Raw genomic sequence first — 18,187 nt, forward strand, 5'->3', positions numbered from 1 at the left:
ACATAAAAATGAGCAGCTGTTAGACCTCTCTCCAGGGTAAGCCAGCTCTCATGCCTCCGGTCACATGCTTGAGCAGATAGGTAGGCAGAAATGGGGTAACTTTGTGCTATTTATTGTATTTTAAAAACTGTGATAAATTAGTGTTGTAGACATGTGCTAGAGAAAAACAAAAAAAAAAGTTTGAAAGCGGATGTTTGAGAAAGACCAGGTTTAACACTGATCAGAGAGCTAGAGGTCATACTACATTAAAAAATCTGATTATTTTTCCTAGTCTAAAAATCTGTATTTCTTAAAAATCTATGTTTCTAAAGTGTCCAGGACTTCATGACCCACCATGGCCTGCTTCTGTAAAATCACCTGCATTTGGATGAAACAATACTTTTTTGGGAGAAGTCCTGTTGTGAAAACCTCTTATGTTTCTCAGACCAAAACCAAGTCTCTGGTCCTGAAACACAACGATTTAAGTCAGTGGGGTTTCATCAGTGCAGCTCGGAATAGAATCTGCCCATTAGCATGTTTAAAGCACTTGCTCCCTGCCAGAGTGCTGCCTTAATTCACTTTCCTGAATAAACTTCTATTTCAGCACTCAAAATGAATTTAATATTGTGGACAAATGAAATTATTTCAATAGTAATGTTAAGAAACAGAAAGGGCTAAGGAAGTACAGATGAAATATGACTAAATAAGGATTGTATTTATTTTTGAAACTTCCGAAAGTGTGCTAAGTGTTTATAACAGAGCATATGGACCCTTCCTGGCCCTAGGGATCAGCTAGCTCTGCTTTGGTTGAACACAAATGCTGGGAATCAGCTAAAGGGCACCATTTCTAGCTGAACAACATCATGTGACCCATCCCACAGAAGGGGAGGAAGAAGAAACAGGCTTTCTCTAGCCATTTTTATGAGCACTTAAAAGATGAAGTGGAATTTGTGGGCTTACCTGGTGAAATGAATTTTTTTTCTGATACCAGAAGTAGCTGGAGAGTTGGTCCAAGAGTTTATTTGGAAGGAAGATTAAAGCTTTATTTGATCATCTGGATGGTCCTAGTCACTCTATTTGAATTGAAACCAGTCTGAGAGACAAAGAGCTGGTATTTGCTTGGAAGACAATGAGATAAAGTTACTCTGTTCAAGGGGAAAGTTAGAAAATGTTACCATCTAGAAGTCATAGAGATGTGATGGAAGAGCCTGACAAGCAGCCCTAGAGGAAGGCAGAGATTACAGCAATGTGATCAGATGGTGACTCTTTTAAGAACCACTTAATCAAACAAATGAAACTGCTTTGCAGGAACATAGGAGTTCTCCTGCTCAGCCTCACTGATGGTTCATCTAATGCAGACTTCACCTGAGACTTCAGATAAAAGTTGATTTACTTGATCTGGGTTTTGCAACAGGTAAAGAAGGTAGCAAAAATTCCTAGGCAGGTTATGGCTGTGTGTACCACAAAATAGAACTGAAGATTAATTATGATGTGACGCAACTCCTAGAAATAATCATGTAATTTATCGAATGGTCTGTGTTTGCCATCTAGTGGCGCAAAACCAAAATTTTTGTTCTGATGCGTGAGAGCAGACAAGACAGCTGAAATCTCTCTCAGCAGCAGACCTCTCCCATGCAGAAATACGGTTGCTTTCAGGCAGATGGTGATGGCAACTGTAAACCTGTCCCTATAGGAACTAGGGGCAGAAATCTTGCAGCCTTTGACCCACCAGTCTTCGGACTAGATCATTAGTGAGTTAGCAAGGGCTATCTAATAACTGATCTGTCACTCGCTTTTAGTATTCTGGTCATTGCTCTGGTCTTTCAATCTGACAGTCACAGATTCTAAGACTACTCATACATCCAACTTTTTGCTGCTTTCTGTGAGAATTCAGGCAACTAGATATGCTAGGGATTTGAGATTATGTTTTAACAGCTTGTAAACCATGCTTATGAAATCCTTGGCCAACGTTCCTCCAGATTTCTAGAGGCATCAGCTACGCACTACAGCATCCCTCTATGAAGATACATGATTATCTTCCAACCAGGAGAATGAAGTACAAAGAAATTAGCAGATCATTAAAAAATTGTACAGGGAATATATACCATTCTGGCATTCTACCATAGATACTTAAACATAGGCTATAAGCCTAGTTTTCTCTCAAGGATGTGTGAATAAAGTAAAAGGATTAACTTTATTTCTCAGGTATGTCGTACAGTAAATGTAGGACAAGGAGGATGCATTAATAGAAATATATTTTATCAGAAGAAATTATATACAGCATGATATCTAACCATACATGTTATTTACTTGGATTTCTTGCTGTATAGTTAAGAAAATAATTATTATATATTGATTTTTTTTAACAGTACTCAGGAAGTTTAAAATTATTCCCACATCCCAACTAAACAGCAAATGTTTTCAGGTTTTACTGTAAAAACATGGCTAGGAATTCAGAGTTGGAGTGTCTCTGTGATTGAGGAGCATCAGTTTAGCTGCCCCTGGGATTTTCCCTCTGAAGTCGTACAGATTTTTGTTTAAACTCCTTTCACAAGGCACAATGAAGGAAAACAAAGCAATACAAATTATATAGAGGACAAATCCCAGATTACTAAAAAAAGATTAATGAGATCTAATTAACTTGACTATGTAGTGTTAATCATATTAAGACTAATGATTCTGAAAAGTGTACCTACACAATAACACCACACATATAACAAAATATGTGGAAGAAAAATTTTTTTAAATTACATGCTATTAGCTATAGTCCCTTCTTTCAAAAAAAAAATTATTGAATATTCTATTTATTGAGCAGCTGTTGCTATGTTCACTCATTCATTCACGCATGCATTCAACTGTTATTTATTTAATTAATTATTCAATCAATTGTTCACTGAGGGACCGCATATGATCTATGTTTTACAATTGACCTCAAAGAGTGAGGCAGCTGAATGCATCCGATAGAAAATAGAAAAAGGCATTGCAAGGTTCACAACAATTATCCAGGGTTCAAAGCCAAAAACTATTTCTTCTAGTCCATTGTCATATTCCGGGCGGCACCCGAATGCTGGTGGTATCCAAAGCTACAAGAAAAGAATGCAAGGCCAATATTAATCACCAGCAATATGAGGGACGAGCCGTTCATGACGGTGACTCCACCAAACTGCAATTTGGCTTCAGAAATCCCTGAGAAAACCCTTCCTGTTGCTCCTGGGGCACACTGGTGGAAGAGGGTTTCAGCTTCCACTGCTGCTACAGCTTTTGTGCTCTGACTAAAACAAGTCTAGGCTCCCAGATTCTATGTTTAAATAAACTGTGTTCCCCAAAGGCATATTCACTTATTCTTCCAGAAGAAGTAAAATTTACTTGCTACAAACTATAGAGCCATGTAATTTTCATATACTTATCAGGCTTGAAAGGTTGGGAAGCTTTTGGGTATTAACTTGTGAATTATGTTCAAAATGTCTTACCGAAAGGTTGCACAGGAATAAAAATGCAGCGATGTTCTTCAGAATTCTCCTCTTGTTGTTAGTAACTGAGTTTCTACTGTAAAATGAGAAATCTGAGGCTGAATGCATGACCGAACTATTTTCTGGACTCATTTCTTCTTTGGCTCCACCACCATTGTCTCTCCCACAGACGCTGCCCTTGAACAGGCAGGGTACCTCTCCGCTGTCACGAGCGGCTCTGCCATTGTAAATCTCTTTGTATGAGGGGGTAAGTGACAAAGTGCTCCCCCGAGATATAGTCACTATTCGAAGAGTTTTGATATCGTCATTCACCTTTTCCTGCTCACGATGTATGGATTCAATGATAAAGAGGTTCTGAATATATTTCTCAATAATAACTAGGACAGAGTAGGGCAGGTTATACCATGTGTATTTTGGGTGAGCTTGGGCACAGATAATGGCGAGGATTGAGCCCCAGGAGAGGAGCCAGGACCCTGCAGCTGTGCCCACCAGCAGCTCTGCATCAAGTTTTCGAGCGGGATTTTTTGAATTATCCAACGATCTATCTTCCAGTCTGTAGATGAGAAGGGCAACAATTCCAGCTGTACACATCAGAGCCAATACAAAGATCGCATGCAAGTAAAACATAGTAAGTGCTAATTCGCTTTTGATTTTTGAACCTCCAATCTGAATTAAATAGACAACAACTATGGCTATGGTGCTAGTTAACACCATTAGTCCAAAAATCATTCCAACAGTTATGCCATGGAATTTGAATGGAGTTTTGTGTTGCTGGTGGTGCTCGACTTTGCGGCCAATGTTCTTCCACAGGACATAGAGCATCGTGGATGCTAGGATGTGGTACTCTATATTAAAGGGGTACAGATAATATATTCCTTGAGAAAATATCGAACAGAGAGTTGTTGTTGTGCAATTGCATTGAGGTGCATGATCATCTAAAACTAAAGGAGAGGGAGAGACTAGTTATGCACATTATAAGGCTTTCTCATTTAAAGTGAATAAATAAAACATAAATAATAAAACATAAAAGGTAAGATTCAGTCAAACAACACACCATGCCGCCCAGTTAGCCACCTAAGAAAAGGTCTCGTCATTGAAGTCATTAACCTAACAAAGCTTTTGCACATGCACTGAACTATGAGCGCTGACTTCACAGCTCAGTTGCTGAGCAATAATCACATCATGAACAAACGCTGCACCAAAGTGCACCAAACTTCAGCAGGGGCTTGGTAAAAATATTTTTTTATAATAGGAAAATCCTGATCCCAAGAGCTTTGAGTCTTCAGCCCTTCAGCTTGGAAGGCTTTTATAGAAGCCCGGGGCTCTGTGGATCCAAGAGCAAGCTTAACAAGGGAAGGGCTCCGTTCTATTAGAAGTATCAAGAAGAGCCACTAACTTGTGATTTGCCTGCTCTCCACTAATGCTCCATGATTATGAAATCTCTGAACTATCAATTCAGCTGCCTGATCATTCATGGAAAGTAGGCAGTTTCCATAGATACATCTAAGGGGTAACACTTGCAAATAGATGTAAAATTGTGGCCATAATTTTAGACACAGTTATGCTGAAAATACTGGTTTACAGATTTTAAAATTAAGTTTTCACTTATATGTGGACTTTGGCAGGAATTATTAAAAATGCCTAAAATTTTATACAGACTATAAATAGGCAAAAAAAAATAGTTCAGACTTTGGCTTTGTAGGTGCAAAATCAGGAGTTTTTAGGATACGAGCACTACTGAATTCCTCTTCAAAAGCTGTCTGTCTATATCTTCACCCCAGTGAACACAATCAAAATTTATCAGCTGTACCAGTAAATTTAAATGGGAAGAAAATTACTTATAGCTGCTGAGAACTTTTATTTCTTCTTTCAAGTTAAGCACTCCTAATTTCCCTATGCTTCAGTGGTGTTTGAAAGCAGAAGGCATCCCCAGCAGTTACAGTCAATGTTTGTTCACTCTAACTTGCATCATCTTACCAATGGAGAAAATGGTTTGTTACAAAAAAAAAAAACAAAAACAAAAACAAAAACACCCAGAGCATAATCCTTGTCTGGTAAAGCAGCACTAATGGGTAACTCCTGTCCCTCTGAGCCATCCCACTGAATCTCATAGGACCACACACCACATGTAACCACTCTCCTGGGAGGGATCTGCAGGATTATCCACACTTGTTTTGCTATGAATAACTTACAAAATAGTGAACTCAGGTTTTAACGCTGCTGTGTTCAATTTACTTCTATGATTTACTAGTAAAGGGATTCCTCAGTGATGTTATTCCTCAAATAAAATGTGGGGGTTTTTTTTAAATCTGCTTGTTTGGAAATTCTGGAATTTATTTCTCTTCTGGACCTCATCCAAAGGGGAGATGAGTAAACAGAAAACGACAGTATGAATCACATATATGACAATGATCATATAACATTTCAGTTATGATCTGAACTGATCACATAGCAGCTCACTACCATTTGTCCGGGAATGACTATGCTGACACAGTCATGAATGACCCAGCTCCATTTTACAGTGACACAATATTTTGTATGGGAGCACATTAGAGCAGGAATTCCAAAATGTACCAACCCTTTCACTTACCTATTGTTATGTTCCCAAAACCAAGTGTCATTAGTCTTTCCTTATGTTCGTTCAGTTGATGTTTTGACTCTGTTAACACTCCGTTTGTCCACAGGAGTAAATTTGTGAACACGGAATGGATAACCCCAAACCTACAAAATAAGCTAATTATTGAAAGAATCTGCACAGAGTACACTTCCATATATGTTAAATAAAACGGATTAACTTTATGTAGATGTGCTACATGGTGCTATTTATTTGTTAGTGCAAGGAAAATAAAATCATAACTGATCTCTCTGAAGATGTTCCTCAGTGGAGCACAATGAATGTTAGACTTCCAAAATTTTAGAGAAACACAATGGCTTAATGTATTAAAGCATTAATAGCATGCTGTTATTATTTGTAATGCTCCTTTATGTGATGGTTGTTATTCTTTGGGCTGGACAAGCTTCATGTTAATGACAGTGACTGAACAGTCTGAACAGGGTTAATTGCTTGCAAGTTGTATTTCACAGCCTTCTGCGGTGCTCACTGTGGCTGGTCTTTCTTTACAGATACCACTGCCTTCCCTAACTTCTAGTCCCTGCATTTTTGTCTCCTGGAGAGAGCTGAAGTCAACAGAGGGCTTTATCCCATTTGGACTACTGGTATGGTAAGGGTAGGTCTCCAAGTCTTTTTGAGACTCCTGGTTTTTGATAAACCATGCGTTTTTCTCCTGCCCCTGGGGCTGGTAATGTTCCTTCACCAAGAAACAGTTCTTCATTACTGCACTGTTCTCACTGATAGACTTGCCATTAGGGATTTTTAAAATTCTACTCATAGAGTTGATTTCACCAGCTGACATTGCAAAGCCTTCTATGATCTCCTTCCTATTAGCATGAGGCTTGAACACTTAACCAAGATATGAAAACAAAAGGAGAACCTTCTCCATAAATTGGGTTTCTGAGTAAAGGTATTTTACCTCCTATAGAAACTTACTATTATGTGATAGATAGTTATCATGTTGCAAACAATCAGCTATGGAGTATCACCACAGAAACTGGTCAGCTCATTGATCCTTTGAGACAAGCATTTTAAAAGTTACCTTGTTTGTTTATTTACATTCAAGGTACAGACAGAGCAATCTACATTATTACACTTTCTCACAAAACCAAAAATACATCGGAACTGGCTCTGCTGCCTCAAAGACTAGTCCTCAGTTCTATAAGAAATGTGTGTTTTCAGCTGTTTCAGAGGATACATCAGTCACACTGCGAGAACCAAGTTCTGGTGTCAGAAATGTGCACAACCCTTACTGATTTGGGTACATCGGATACTGCAGGGGAGGCTATATTTCCCAGTGAATTTGCACATCTACATCTAGTTCCAAAAGCTGCTTTCCATAAAAATCAATATAAAATACCTCAGATATACTGCACTGATGGCAGGTTGCTGATGCAGATTCCCTTTCAGTAGCTAAATAAAGAAAACACAATATAGTGCATTGTCCTAAGACACATATGTGGTGCTTCCTTCCTTCAAAAAAAGCAAGTGTCACTATGGTATCATACATTGTCCATTTCCCTCTCTCATGATAAAAATATACTTATTCTGTGATTGTTTTATATTATAAAATATAAGCACAGTTTAAATAAGAAAAAAATAATTCAAACTATTATCTTCTCACTTGGGTAAATTGAGCTATTTTTAATTTATATTAACACAATTAAGAGGAGAATCAAACTCTGTAAGTTTTCAATGTCCCTCATACAATAGGTGTTAAAGCCCTCTGCAGACCTACACCTATTAGCATTCCAGATGAGGATCAGATCCACTTTACCTTTCAAGTGTTTTGAAAGACTGGATAATATCCTTTGCATGACACCAAAGAAAGTACACCTAAATGAAAGGAACACAGAGAAATGTCATTACACTAATGAGCACGTATGACACTCAAAAAGGAAAGTGCATCTGTAGATGGAAACTCTGATGATTTAAACTGAGGTAGCTCCATCTTTACACTCTGATGTGCACTCAGAACTTCTCTGGCTTGATGAATCTTAAGATTTCTTATATGCAAAGTCAGTGGCTCAACAGTAGAAAGTCTCAGTATGACTCATCAAAATGTACCTTGTGTCTGTATCTGGAGACGCTTTTATTTCAAATGAAAGAAAGCTACCAGCTGTGGACAGCAGTGTGAGTGCTGCATGGTGTGGTGACGCTAAGTTTAAATAATATATTAAATATATTAAATTCTAGGGAGGGAGAGAGATAAGTGAAAGGATGCCAGATGTGACTAATAAAACAAACAGACACCTAGGAAGCAAGAGAAAAGGTTGTACTATCATCTTGAGAGACAACTGCATTAGGAGCACATGCAGTGGAACTCAAGTATGGTGCAGAAAGCTCAAGCTGGAGAATAAAAGAGAGAGAGCGAACAGTACTGAGACAGCAAGTAAAGGGGAAAGAAGTATTAAAAGTGGGAATCTCTGTTTGTGGGAGGATAATGGAAACCTCAGGATATAGATTGTTGCTGATACAAAACCGGTTCCAAGTGCTGATAAGTGCAAGGAGAACAATACCAATATTCATCAGGGATGTTAGAGTGAAACTGGGTGTCCTATTTACTCAGAATAGCTCCTAGGATACTGAACTTGACAGTAGGTGAACTATCAGAAGATAAATGGTCCAAAAGGTTTCTCTTAGGAACCTGCCTGGTTTGGTGTTCCAGAAATGGTCTGAAAAGTGCAAAAGAACTTTGGGTTCTTCTTCAGCAATTGGAGTAACCGGAAGCCCATTTTACCACTGTGCCCATTACTGTAGGCGCCCTACATCACAGCTGGTGTTGTCCGAGACGTTCTGTATCTGACTTTTGAAAAAGCTAGGAAAATGCAGTTTTCTGTGGGTTGCCTGCATTGCTCAGCAATAACATGTTCACTCACTCCTCTAATGAAGCATTTATCAAAAGGAGGTGTGACCACTGTAATTGAAATTAGCACCTCAGTCTCATCTAATGCCATGTTCAATTTCCCATTTCTAGGATAGGTGCAGTAAAATCCAACAACAGATACAAAAGCATTCTTCCAAACTTATATTTTTTTAAGTTTTGAAGATCTGTTCAGACATTAAAGTCAAGAAAGTGGGAGGGAATAGGAAGAGAAGTCAGTAAGGTAAAGAAATAGCATAAAATCCAATTTTTGCTCACAGAGTACTCATTGCCCCAAAGGGACTTCTGCCGGCAAAAAGAGCGTAATGCTGAGCCTGTCCTGAAGGGCAGGTACGTATGTGTTAGTTCATTGCTTGCACACGTGCAGGATGTATATGTTTATTAATTTAATGGCACATATCAGGATGCCTCATTAGAGTAAAATACAACAGAATCTGACACATATTCTGTAGAAAAAAAATCCTTTGTGTTTTAGATGACACATAATTAGGAATCTTCTCTGCTGTAATTTCATCCTGTGTTTCAAAGACAGGAGAAGATTTGTCTTAGGTAGGAGGTATCTGGTAAATGACTTTTTTACTTTTTATTTGATTGCTTAGGCTAACATTCAAGACTCCATTATTTTAAGCTAAGTAGATGATAAATTCAGCAACATTGGGTGATGTAAAATTTAAATTAGAATTCTTGTTCTCTTTGTTCAACATTGTTATACACTGTTTCTTTCACACTCCAGTTTACAGTAGCTGGAAACCCTGTCAGCTCAGGGTCACTGGATGCAATGAAAAATGCTACATGTAGATCAGCAGGGGAAAAGGGCTTAATTTATTTGGTTTGTTTTTCAGAGGTAAAGCAAAAAAGTTGGGAGACATGGAGAGAGGACATTACAAGAATGTGAAATTAAGATTACTTCAACCAAATCAGAATTTCACCCTCAGAGAAAAGGATAGAAGAGGTCAGAGTAACTGCTTAAAATTCAATGCTTTTTCTGTTACAGAAAGGAGAAAAATGTAGGTTGTTCAAATGCTCATTTACATGCAACCACATCGGCTAGGAAAATCTTTCTTTTCTTTCTGAATGACTTAATCATCTTGTAAAGTGCATTAAATGACCTGGCTATAACTGAGTATCGTAGTTGATTGGCTTTTTCTTTCCTTCTTTCCTACAAATCTGCTGACAGGGGCTCAGAGGAATTCACGTTACAATCAGCTATGGCGTATCACCATGCAATACAGACCCAAAGCCTTACAATAAACAAGCAGCTGCAATATTTTACCGGAGTCACTGACTGTTTGCTGCTGTGCAGCCCCTGATAAGCATAACCACATGCTTCTAGAAGGAAATCCTGTGTTCATTTGTTATAGGAAAGATGTGCAAGTATTTTATAACCAGCTAGAGAAGGGTTTTTTTCCCCTTTGAAGTATCAGGCCTCCACCCCTAACCACAACAGGACATCAGCCCGGACAGGTTGAATTGAACTTGCGGGGCCAGTCCTACATACAGAAGTAAGTGAATTGAAATTGCTCATTTCAGCCTGAAAATTCTGAAAGTTATATATGTAACTTGAACTAAAAAAAAAAATGTAACTTCAACTACAGGAGAGCATTTTTTTATTATTTCTTTTTGAACCCATGTGAGTTTCATGGCTGAGCAATTTCAGGTTGCACAGTCTGAATTTACACAGAGAGAGGATACACATGTACAACAATTTAACCCTCAGAAGTATCCTATGATATGCTTAGAAATTAAATTAGTGTAAAATTCACTGATGATGAGAAGATAAAAGATATTTTTGGTAAGAGATACAGATATAATATAAAACTGCAACCAGTGACTTTTACCTGTAAGATGGTGTGCACGGCATGTGTAACAGGAAAAACGCCTTCAGCTGGTGATAAACAGTTTGAAAAATCAATATAATATCCAATTTTAAAAGAGTCCAGAATTAAAGTAATCACTGCAAATAATGTAATGCCACCTACAAATGAAAAAGATATTAGAAAATGTCAGTGTACAGTTACAGTGTCTAGAGACAATTTGTATAATGTGCTGAAATCTGTTACGGAAATAAAAGGAGATCAATACCCACGTTTTTGTTTAAGGAAATAAAAGTAGATCAATGTTCATGAAGATAATTGGCCCAGTGTAGTAAGTCTCTCTAACTTGTGAAAGCCTCTGCCCAATAGATTACAAAAGCACGTCCCCATACACGCCTTGCACAGTCAGAGCGGAGGAGCCAGTCCAGCGATGGCCAGGACCCGGAGACGCTCAGCACCTTGCAGATGGCTCCCAGCTCCTTACAAGGTCAGCCTCTCAAGTAACGGTAGCACTGAATTGGCCATACAGTGCATGAATTAATGCTCTATACAGCCACACAGCAAATTATACAATTCCAGGGAGCTGAACAATCATGTTACAGTCTCCTGGCCCAAGAGCTCAACAGTGGGAAGTAACACAATCACTTGGTATGCCTTCCCCGTGGTTCAGGAGGTTACGCTTCAACTCTGAGACCAACACGACAATGGGCTGTATGGTTTCTTCTTCTAGAAAGGAACCAAAGATTTCTTTTCAGTATCTATTATTTTCCCACATGCACAAAACCCCAATATATTTATCTGTATTTTATAATCTAAAGATCTTTCAAAATACATACTTCCCCTCTTTTTTATTTTTCTTTTGGGAATGTAAATGCTTGTTACAAACTCATTCTGGAAAGCTATATGGTAACACAATGTATATTATTAATTATTGGGTTTGTACCTGTATGACAAAGCACAACTGGCAATAAAATTACTGAACCAAACTCTAAAGTCTTCATTTGCTTGGGTTTTTTTCTCTCTAGGCTTTTATTCAAGCAATCCAATGGATTTAATTTGGTCTTATTGTAATTAAGACTAGACAAAAATCTATCCATGGACCTTAACTGGACCTTCAGATATAAGATCAGTATCTTAATCTTGCTTTGTAATTCCTCACAGAGTAAATAACATCACTAGTGTTGACTTTGATGAATATTTATTCTTTATAAGGGCCCACAACCTAACTTCCTTACAAGCATCATGTTCCATTTTACTTGTGTTAATAAAATATATCACTAATTTAGTAATTTATTTAACATAGTACATTTATTATTGAAGCTGCATTGATGAAAAGTAAGTATAAATGATAAAAATACAATAAATATATTTTTGTTTGTTATTTCATTGATCCTTTAAAATGAAACAAAAATAGACTTCAGAATTTTTTTTAACCACAAGGTTATGAATTCCAGTAAGATTTTATGTTTCTGTTTTATAATCTCTCTATAATAAAAACAATGTCAAATTACTGATGGAGTGTAATTTCTACCAAAGGACAGAAACTTTTGCTTTCATATTTCAAAATCTAAAACCTCAGCTCTGCACTTCATGCATGTGTATAATCCCATACATTTTTTATTTATGCTTATTATGTCAGCTGATTTCTATTATTTCTAACACATGTAACAGAACTGGAGCCCACATTTAAACAGATGTGCTATTTTCAGTATGCATAAAAGTAAGTGGCATCACAAAATGCAAAATTTCAGACTGCTCTTGAGATCAAATAATATGTTTCCTTCCTTATTTGAAGAATTTAAATTATTCTAAAATAAATTAGAATTGTTAATTCTTCTGAAATAATTTTACCTGAGGTAATTGGACCTGATCTGAGCAAGGTGTTGGACTAGATGACCTTCAGAGGTCCCTTCCTACCTGAATTATTCTATGATTGATTCTGTGATTCATGGTTTATTTAGAAAGTACACAGGAAACCCAGTCTGTTTCACTATTTATCTGAAAGATGTCAATCTTAGGGACTTAATGTGTATTATAATTATGAGAAGGAAAATGGTATTTTCTAGAGTAATAAGATCATAAAAATCTTCCACAATTACTCCACAGTGAATTGTTGTGCCAATGTTGACTTCACAGAGTATTTAGAAAGGTATTTAATTTCCCATTCATTACATTAATAAGGTAATTTCCCAGTGAATTCATGGTGCAGGATCAAGCCCTGAGGAACTGCTTCAGTGAAGTAGTAATGTCAGAGCAAAATGGGTGGAAAATGTATTTTATAATGTAAAAGTTCTACATCCTTGCTTCCATTACTCATGAGAGTAGCTCAGGAGAATAGGATCACAAGGGACTTCTTAACTAGAAATGGGAAGAGGGAAGTGAAGGCAAAGCAAGGGGCTCAGGTTTAAATTCACTAAAATAAAAAGCAAACGCATCTTAGATTATTGATCTGTCTCCTCCACCATACGTCCATCTTGTCTTTACAGGGATGCCCTGTACTGTAGTTCCACTCTGTCTTGCTGGCATTTCACAAGGTCAGTATTTCAGTTGTAGGGTTTTACAGTTTCACATCAATGTTCAGCAGACCATTGTGGCAGGGGACACACAGCAAAAAAAAAATCCCAACCAACAAAAAAAACATAATAAAGTTTCTTTCACATGGAGTATTTTTTTCATTCCTTAGCACCTCTCTTCATGTTTCCTTTACCTTCATCAGAGATGAGGTGGCCTTCAATCTGTTCCCACTGCAATAAATAGTTTTGCCATTGTCCTCCAGGGATTAAAAGACTTTATATGACTGAGTTATTTTAACGTTCAATTATTTCATTCATTCAAGTGATATCTAGATGTTTCTGGCAATCACTGAGATGACCACACTGTAAGCATATGCAAAGTGTCCAACATGGATATTTAAGTGGCTTCAAAAGAGAATGACTGTACTGATTGGCTTAGGCAAAAATCAAAGCACAACTATAATGATCACACATACGGTATGCTAATGTTTCCATGTTAACTTTTCCTGATGGAAATTTCAGTATTATATACTAATACTAAATATAAATCCGTAACATAAATTATGAAGATAATTACAATATTTTGTTATTTCTATTTGAAATTCAAAGAAATATTAAATTATTGCTATTGAGCATCATTTTAAAAATTGGGATTTTTTTCAAATGGTCATTGAAACCTGCATATCTTAGGAAATCAGGAATAAGAAAGCCATATCAATACAGTTGTGAAAATGCCACTCTTAACTTAAAATATTCTTTGGATTTAAATAATAGACAATTTAGTGCAAGCAGGAAAAAAGATCCAAGTTGAAGTCTGCCAACTAGCTGTCTACGCTTTAAACAGAAGCTGTGCTGCTGGAGAACATAATAAAATAAAGGCATTTGTGAAGCCAATTGATTTTGAGTTCTCTGGCTCACTTGGCTGATCTTCCAAATAATGGTCAGAGACCTTTTGCTAACAGGAGAATGTACTCAGGAGAACATTTGGAATAAGTCAAGGAAAGAACTTCCTAAGCTTCCCTGTGATTATTTGCATGGGGATAACTGTACCTTATAACAGAAAAAGCTCTCCCGAAAATTTTCCCACATTCAGACTATAAGAGCGGTTCTTGGTCTACCATGCAAGCAGGAAGATGTAAGGTTCACACAGTTGACATCTAGGTGTGAAAAGGCTCAAGGAAACCTTTCTGTGAGCAATTCTTGTAAACTGACCATCTGTCCTTTAGCTTTGTTAACCATGTACCAGGACTCAGTCATAGGAGGGTTTTGTTAAATCATTCTTTTTCTACATTTGTCATAGCAAAATGCTCTAAGTAGCCAGCTACCATCACTTTTACTAAAATGATAGTCACAGTTTGAAGGGAATAATGAAAATATACTCGCTTTATACTGCTTAATACAAGGGCATTTACTCTCACAATGAAAGCAAGGAGATATTCTTCAAAAGCAGCTGACAGAGCTAGTAAAAAACTGCAGAGAGCTTTCTGTGGGAAGACTTGATGAAAATTTGTCCTGACTCCCCTCCTCCTTTTTGAACTATTAGTGTTTCAGATAAAAGACTTCTATGACAAAACCGTTAGTAGAGAGGAGGGCAAGGGGGACCTTGGCAGAGAAATGGGCAACAGAGTTTTTCCTTAGCTCAAATAAGTTTTATTTTGCTAATAGAGAATAATGGAGTTGTACAGGCTTGTTGTAACTACAAGAAACTCCTAAGAATAGGAAAGTGTAGGTCTTTCCCTAAGGGCGAACTTGTTGAATTGCAGCCTAGACATCCAAGAGAAGCCGTGGAAGCTGCACCACTTGAGAAGCCAGTACAAAGAGCCATCCTGTGCTGGTAAAAGAAATGGATAAGGTAACCTAGTAGTTCATTCCTGTATCTTATTTCTAAGTTTCTGTGACTCCTTATATCCTGTAGGACAAATGAAATGCTGTGAACGCTGTGCCAAAAGAAAAAGGGCAGGGGGTCCTGCTGTACTTACCCATGTTAAGCAGTATTTATTCCATACTTAGGAGGGAAAAGCTACTCTGAGTTACAAAAGCATAGCTTGGTCCAAAATAGGATCAAATTAAGCCTTGCATTAATGAATCTCAGAAGGCTGTAAGCCACATAAGCTAATAAATGACAAAGGCCTGAGACCTGAATACTGTTTTAGAAAACAGTGAATAATCAAAGAGAACAATTCAACAGTTGGTACATGAACTCCATACATTCTAGGAAACAGTCTACAGACCATAGCTGTAAAGTGTTAGACATTAAAAGAAAGAATTTCCCTCAGCAATTCATACGGCACAATTGTTAACGGTTGCAAAGAAAATAAAAGACATACAAGCACTGAGACTGAGAGCAAACTAGAAGTCCCCTGTTTGAAAAGCAAACTTTACTTTCCAAAATAATCAGCTTTTAGATGTTCTTGGGATTTTAATTTAGGTATTTCATTAGCTGCTGTGATAATTAACTTTTGTCTTGTTGCTAGTAGGTAGGAACTATTTTACAGAAAAGCTGTCTTACAGCACTCCACTTAACAGACTCACTTTCCAACCTATCGTTTACAGTGGCGAGACTGGAAAACAGGTCAGTAAAACCGGGCTTGCCTATTACTCTACACCATGTTGATGTGCGATGTTTCTTTTTCTTGGGACCCAGAAACACAGCATTGCTGTCACTGTGCCCCTGTGATGTGCTCCCCAAACAGCTTCTCTCAATAAACCTTTACATCCTTACTCCAGTACGCGCCTGACTGAGAACAAGGGCCATCACATCCCACCACTACCCTTGCAAACTTGTATACTTTTCCTACAAACTCATGCGAGCTTTAGCTTCCTTGCTTAGATGTTTTGTAGGTGTACTAACCTACAAACTGATCAGGTCAGGGATTTCATCCTCTTCCATCTAATTCCAGATGTTTGTAAGGCATCACTGTGCACATGTAAATGGGAATCTCTGCTATACACTGGTATAGAGAGCACTTGAGGAGCTCTCTGCCTGGTACCAGCCTAAAGTAAGTTGCATTATCTTGCCTGGAAAAGGTGATAATTCCTCCAAGAGAGTTGCATGACGCCAGCAAAACTCTCTTTTCCATTAGCGATATTTTATTTTGCAAGCGCCACCAAACCAGCCTGGTAGGGGAAAAAAAGGCGCTGGAGCTTTCAGCAGAGTAAATGGTAGGTTGGAAAGTGAGGATGTTCAGCAAACAGCTTTCCCATACAACCTCCTAGTGTGTTCAGCTTATGCATATATTGACTTTAGAGTGCGCTGCATGTGCACAGGGTGATGAATAGCAGGATGCCTCCTGGTAGGGATGGAGAGGATAACAAAGCAGCAGCAGAGGCAGGTGATGGCACGGACGTCCTGTGCACGGTTCCACCCGGGGTGCCGCCAGCCAGTACTCACACTTCAGCCAGCGGGCTCCGGCGTGCGTGTCCTTGTCCCGGATCAGCCTCCTCTGCGTGCAGCTCCTGCAGAGGTACCACAGCATCCACAGCAGCTGGATGAGCATCAGCGTGATGAGGTAGGAGAGCAGGTGGCTCTTGCTGATGCCCACGGCATGCACGGCCCAGGCGAAGGTGAGCAGCAGCCCGGCCAGGAAGAGGTTGATGCCGTACTGGCTACTGAGGATCTCGGCGTTTTTCTGCGGGTAGCTGCCGCCCACGGAGGGGGAACCGGCGGCGTTCTCCATCTCCCACGCCGCCGGGCGGGCACTGAAGGCCGGCAGCTCCGCTCCCCTCGGGGATCCCCGAGGCCCGGCCCCCGTCGGCGGCCGGGGGCGGAGCGGGGCCGCCGGCCCTCGCCGTGCCTCTCCGCCTGGGCGGGGGGTCCGCGGCTGCCAGGAGTGGGGTCAGGCCAGGCGACCCCAGGGAGGGCGGGCTGGGCTGGCGGCGGTGGGGGCAAGGCCGCCAAGGCTTTGCGGGGCAGGGGGACTTGCCTTAAGCTCCACTGACAGCTGGGGTCGAGATTAGGGGTAAGGCAGAAATTACTCGGCGGCAGATTGGCCCGGCGGTGGTCACAGCCTGGTATTCCGTGAGGGTGGCCATGACCCCAGGTAGAGGTGAGCCCTGCGCTGAGTGTGGGACACGGAGCTGACATCGTGTTGACAGAGACACGCACGGCGTAACGCCTTCTCCAGACAGGGAGACGGGAAAGATGGCGAGCAGTGAACATAGCACCCCTGGCCCATAATGGCTGGCTGGAAAACCGGGGAACGGGAGGAAGCTGACAGAGCCCACCCTGCGGCCCAGGGCAGCCAGGGCCCTGAGGCAGATGCAGTCCCCTCGCACAGGGGCAGCCATGAGGCCACCTGCCATGCCTTTGTGCTCCGGGCCTCACAGTACACCACGTTTTTGGCAACTGGCACTTCGATTGGTAATAAAAGCCCTTTGCTTTCAGGAATTTTCTAGACCTTTCAAGGGTTAGGAACTTTTTTTAGCAAGTCCCATTCTGACAACAGAGGGTTAGAGTGATTGCTAGTCGGAGTAGCAACAACTGAGCTCAGAGCTGCAAAGACTTCTGCAGGATTTAGTCCACTTTTATACACATTTTAAATATCAACCTTTTTTATTTAAACTGCTTAGTTGTAACTGTGACCTGTGGTCATAAGAGATAAAGGTATGCAAACCGCAAGATTTGGAGCACCAGTTGGTTGCCTGTAGGGGTTGAGAATTTAGCCCAGTGTAAAACCCTAAATATTTTAAATGTTATTTTGTTTGCGTACAATACAAATTCTCTTCATTCTAGGTATTCAGGTACCTAGCCATAGCTTGGAGGCCAAATACCAAGATGGACCAGTCCTTGCTCTGGCCAGGCAAGTCTTACATTTTTACCCTGTATCTGTTGGTAGGATATCAAATATCCAAAGCATTGTTTTTTACAGTGAATGACCTATGTCTCACATGAAATTAAGCCACTACATCAAAAAATT

The 18,187-nt window shown here is 39.5% G+C and overlaps 1 protein-coding gene across 1 annotated transcript; it reads right to left on the reverse strand.

The window, feature by feature from the left end:
* Positions 1-2,891: 2,891 nt before the first annotated feature.
* On the reverse strand, positions 2,892-16,948 carry OTOP1 (otopetrin 1). The gene is made up of 6 exons (XM_010122206.2): positions 16,663-16,948; positions 10,783-10,919; positions 7,838-7,896; positions 6,040-6,170; positions 3,450-4,390; positions 2,892-3,062 (listed from the first exon to the last, which is right to left on the reverse strand). The coding sequence occupies exons 1-6, from the start codon at positions 16,946-16,948 to the stop codon at positions 2,892-2,894; spliced, it is 1,725 nt and encodes a 574-aa protein (XP_010120508.1).
* Between the last annotated feature and the right edge of the window lie 1,239 nt (positions 16,949-18,187).

Source organism: Chlamydotis macqueenii, chromosome 4, assembly GCF_036417535.1.
Source record: "Chlamydotis macqueenii isolate bChlMac1 chromosome 4, bChlMac1.mat, whole genome shotgun sequence".
NCBI lineage: Eukaryota > Metazoa > Chordata > Aves > Otidiformes > Otididae > Chlamydotis > Chlamydotis macqueenii.

What these genes read in the sequence shown, in the direction of transcription:
- OTOP1 (XM_010122206.2), bottom strand. Translation starts at nt 16,948, where the DNA reads ATGGAGAACGCCGCCGGTTCCCCCTCCGTGGGCGGCAGCTACCCGCAG. An exon ending in TCTTTCAAAACACTTGAAAG is followed by an intron (nt 6,171 to 7,837) that starts GTAAAGTGGATC and finishes CTTATTTTGTAG; the next exon opens with GTTTGGGGTTATCCATTCCG. An exon ending in TTTTGGGAACATAACAATAG is followed by an intron (nt 4,391 to 6,039) that starts GTAAGTGAAAGG and finishes CCTCTCCTTTAG; the next exon opens with TTTTAGATGATCATGCACCT.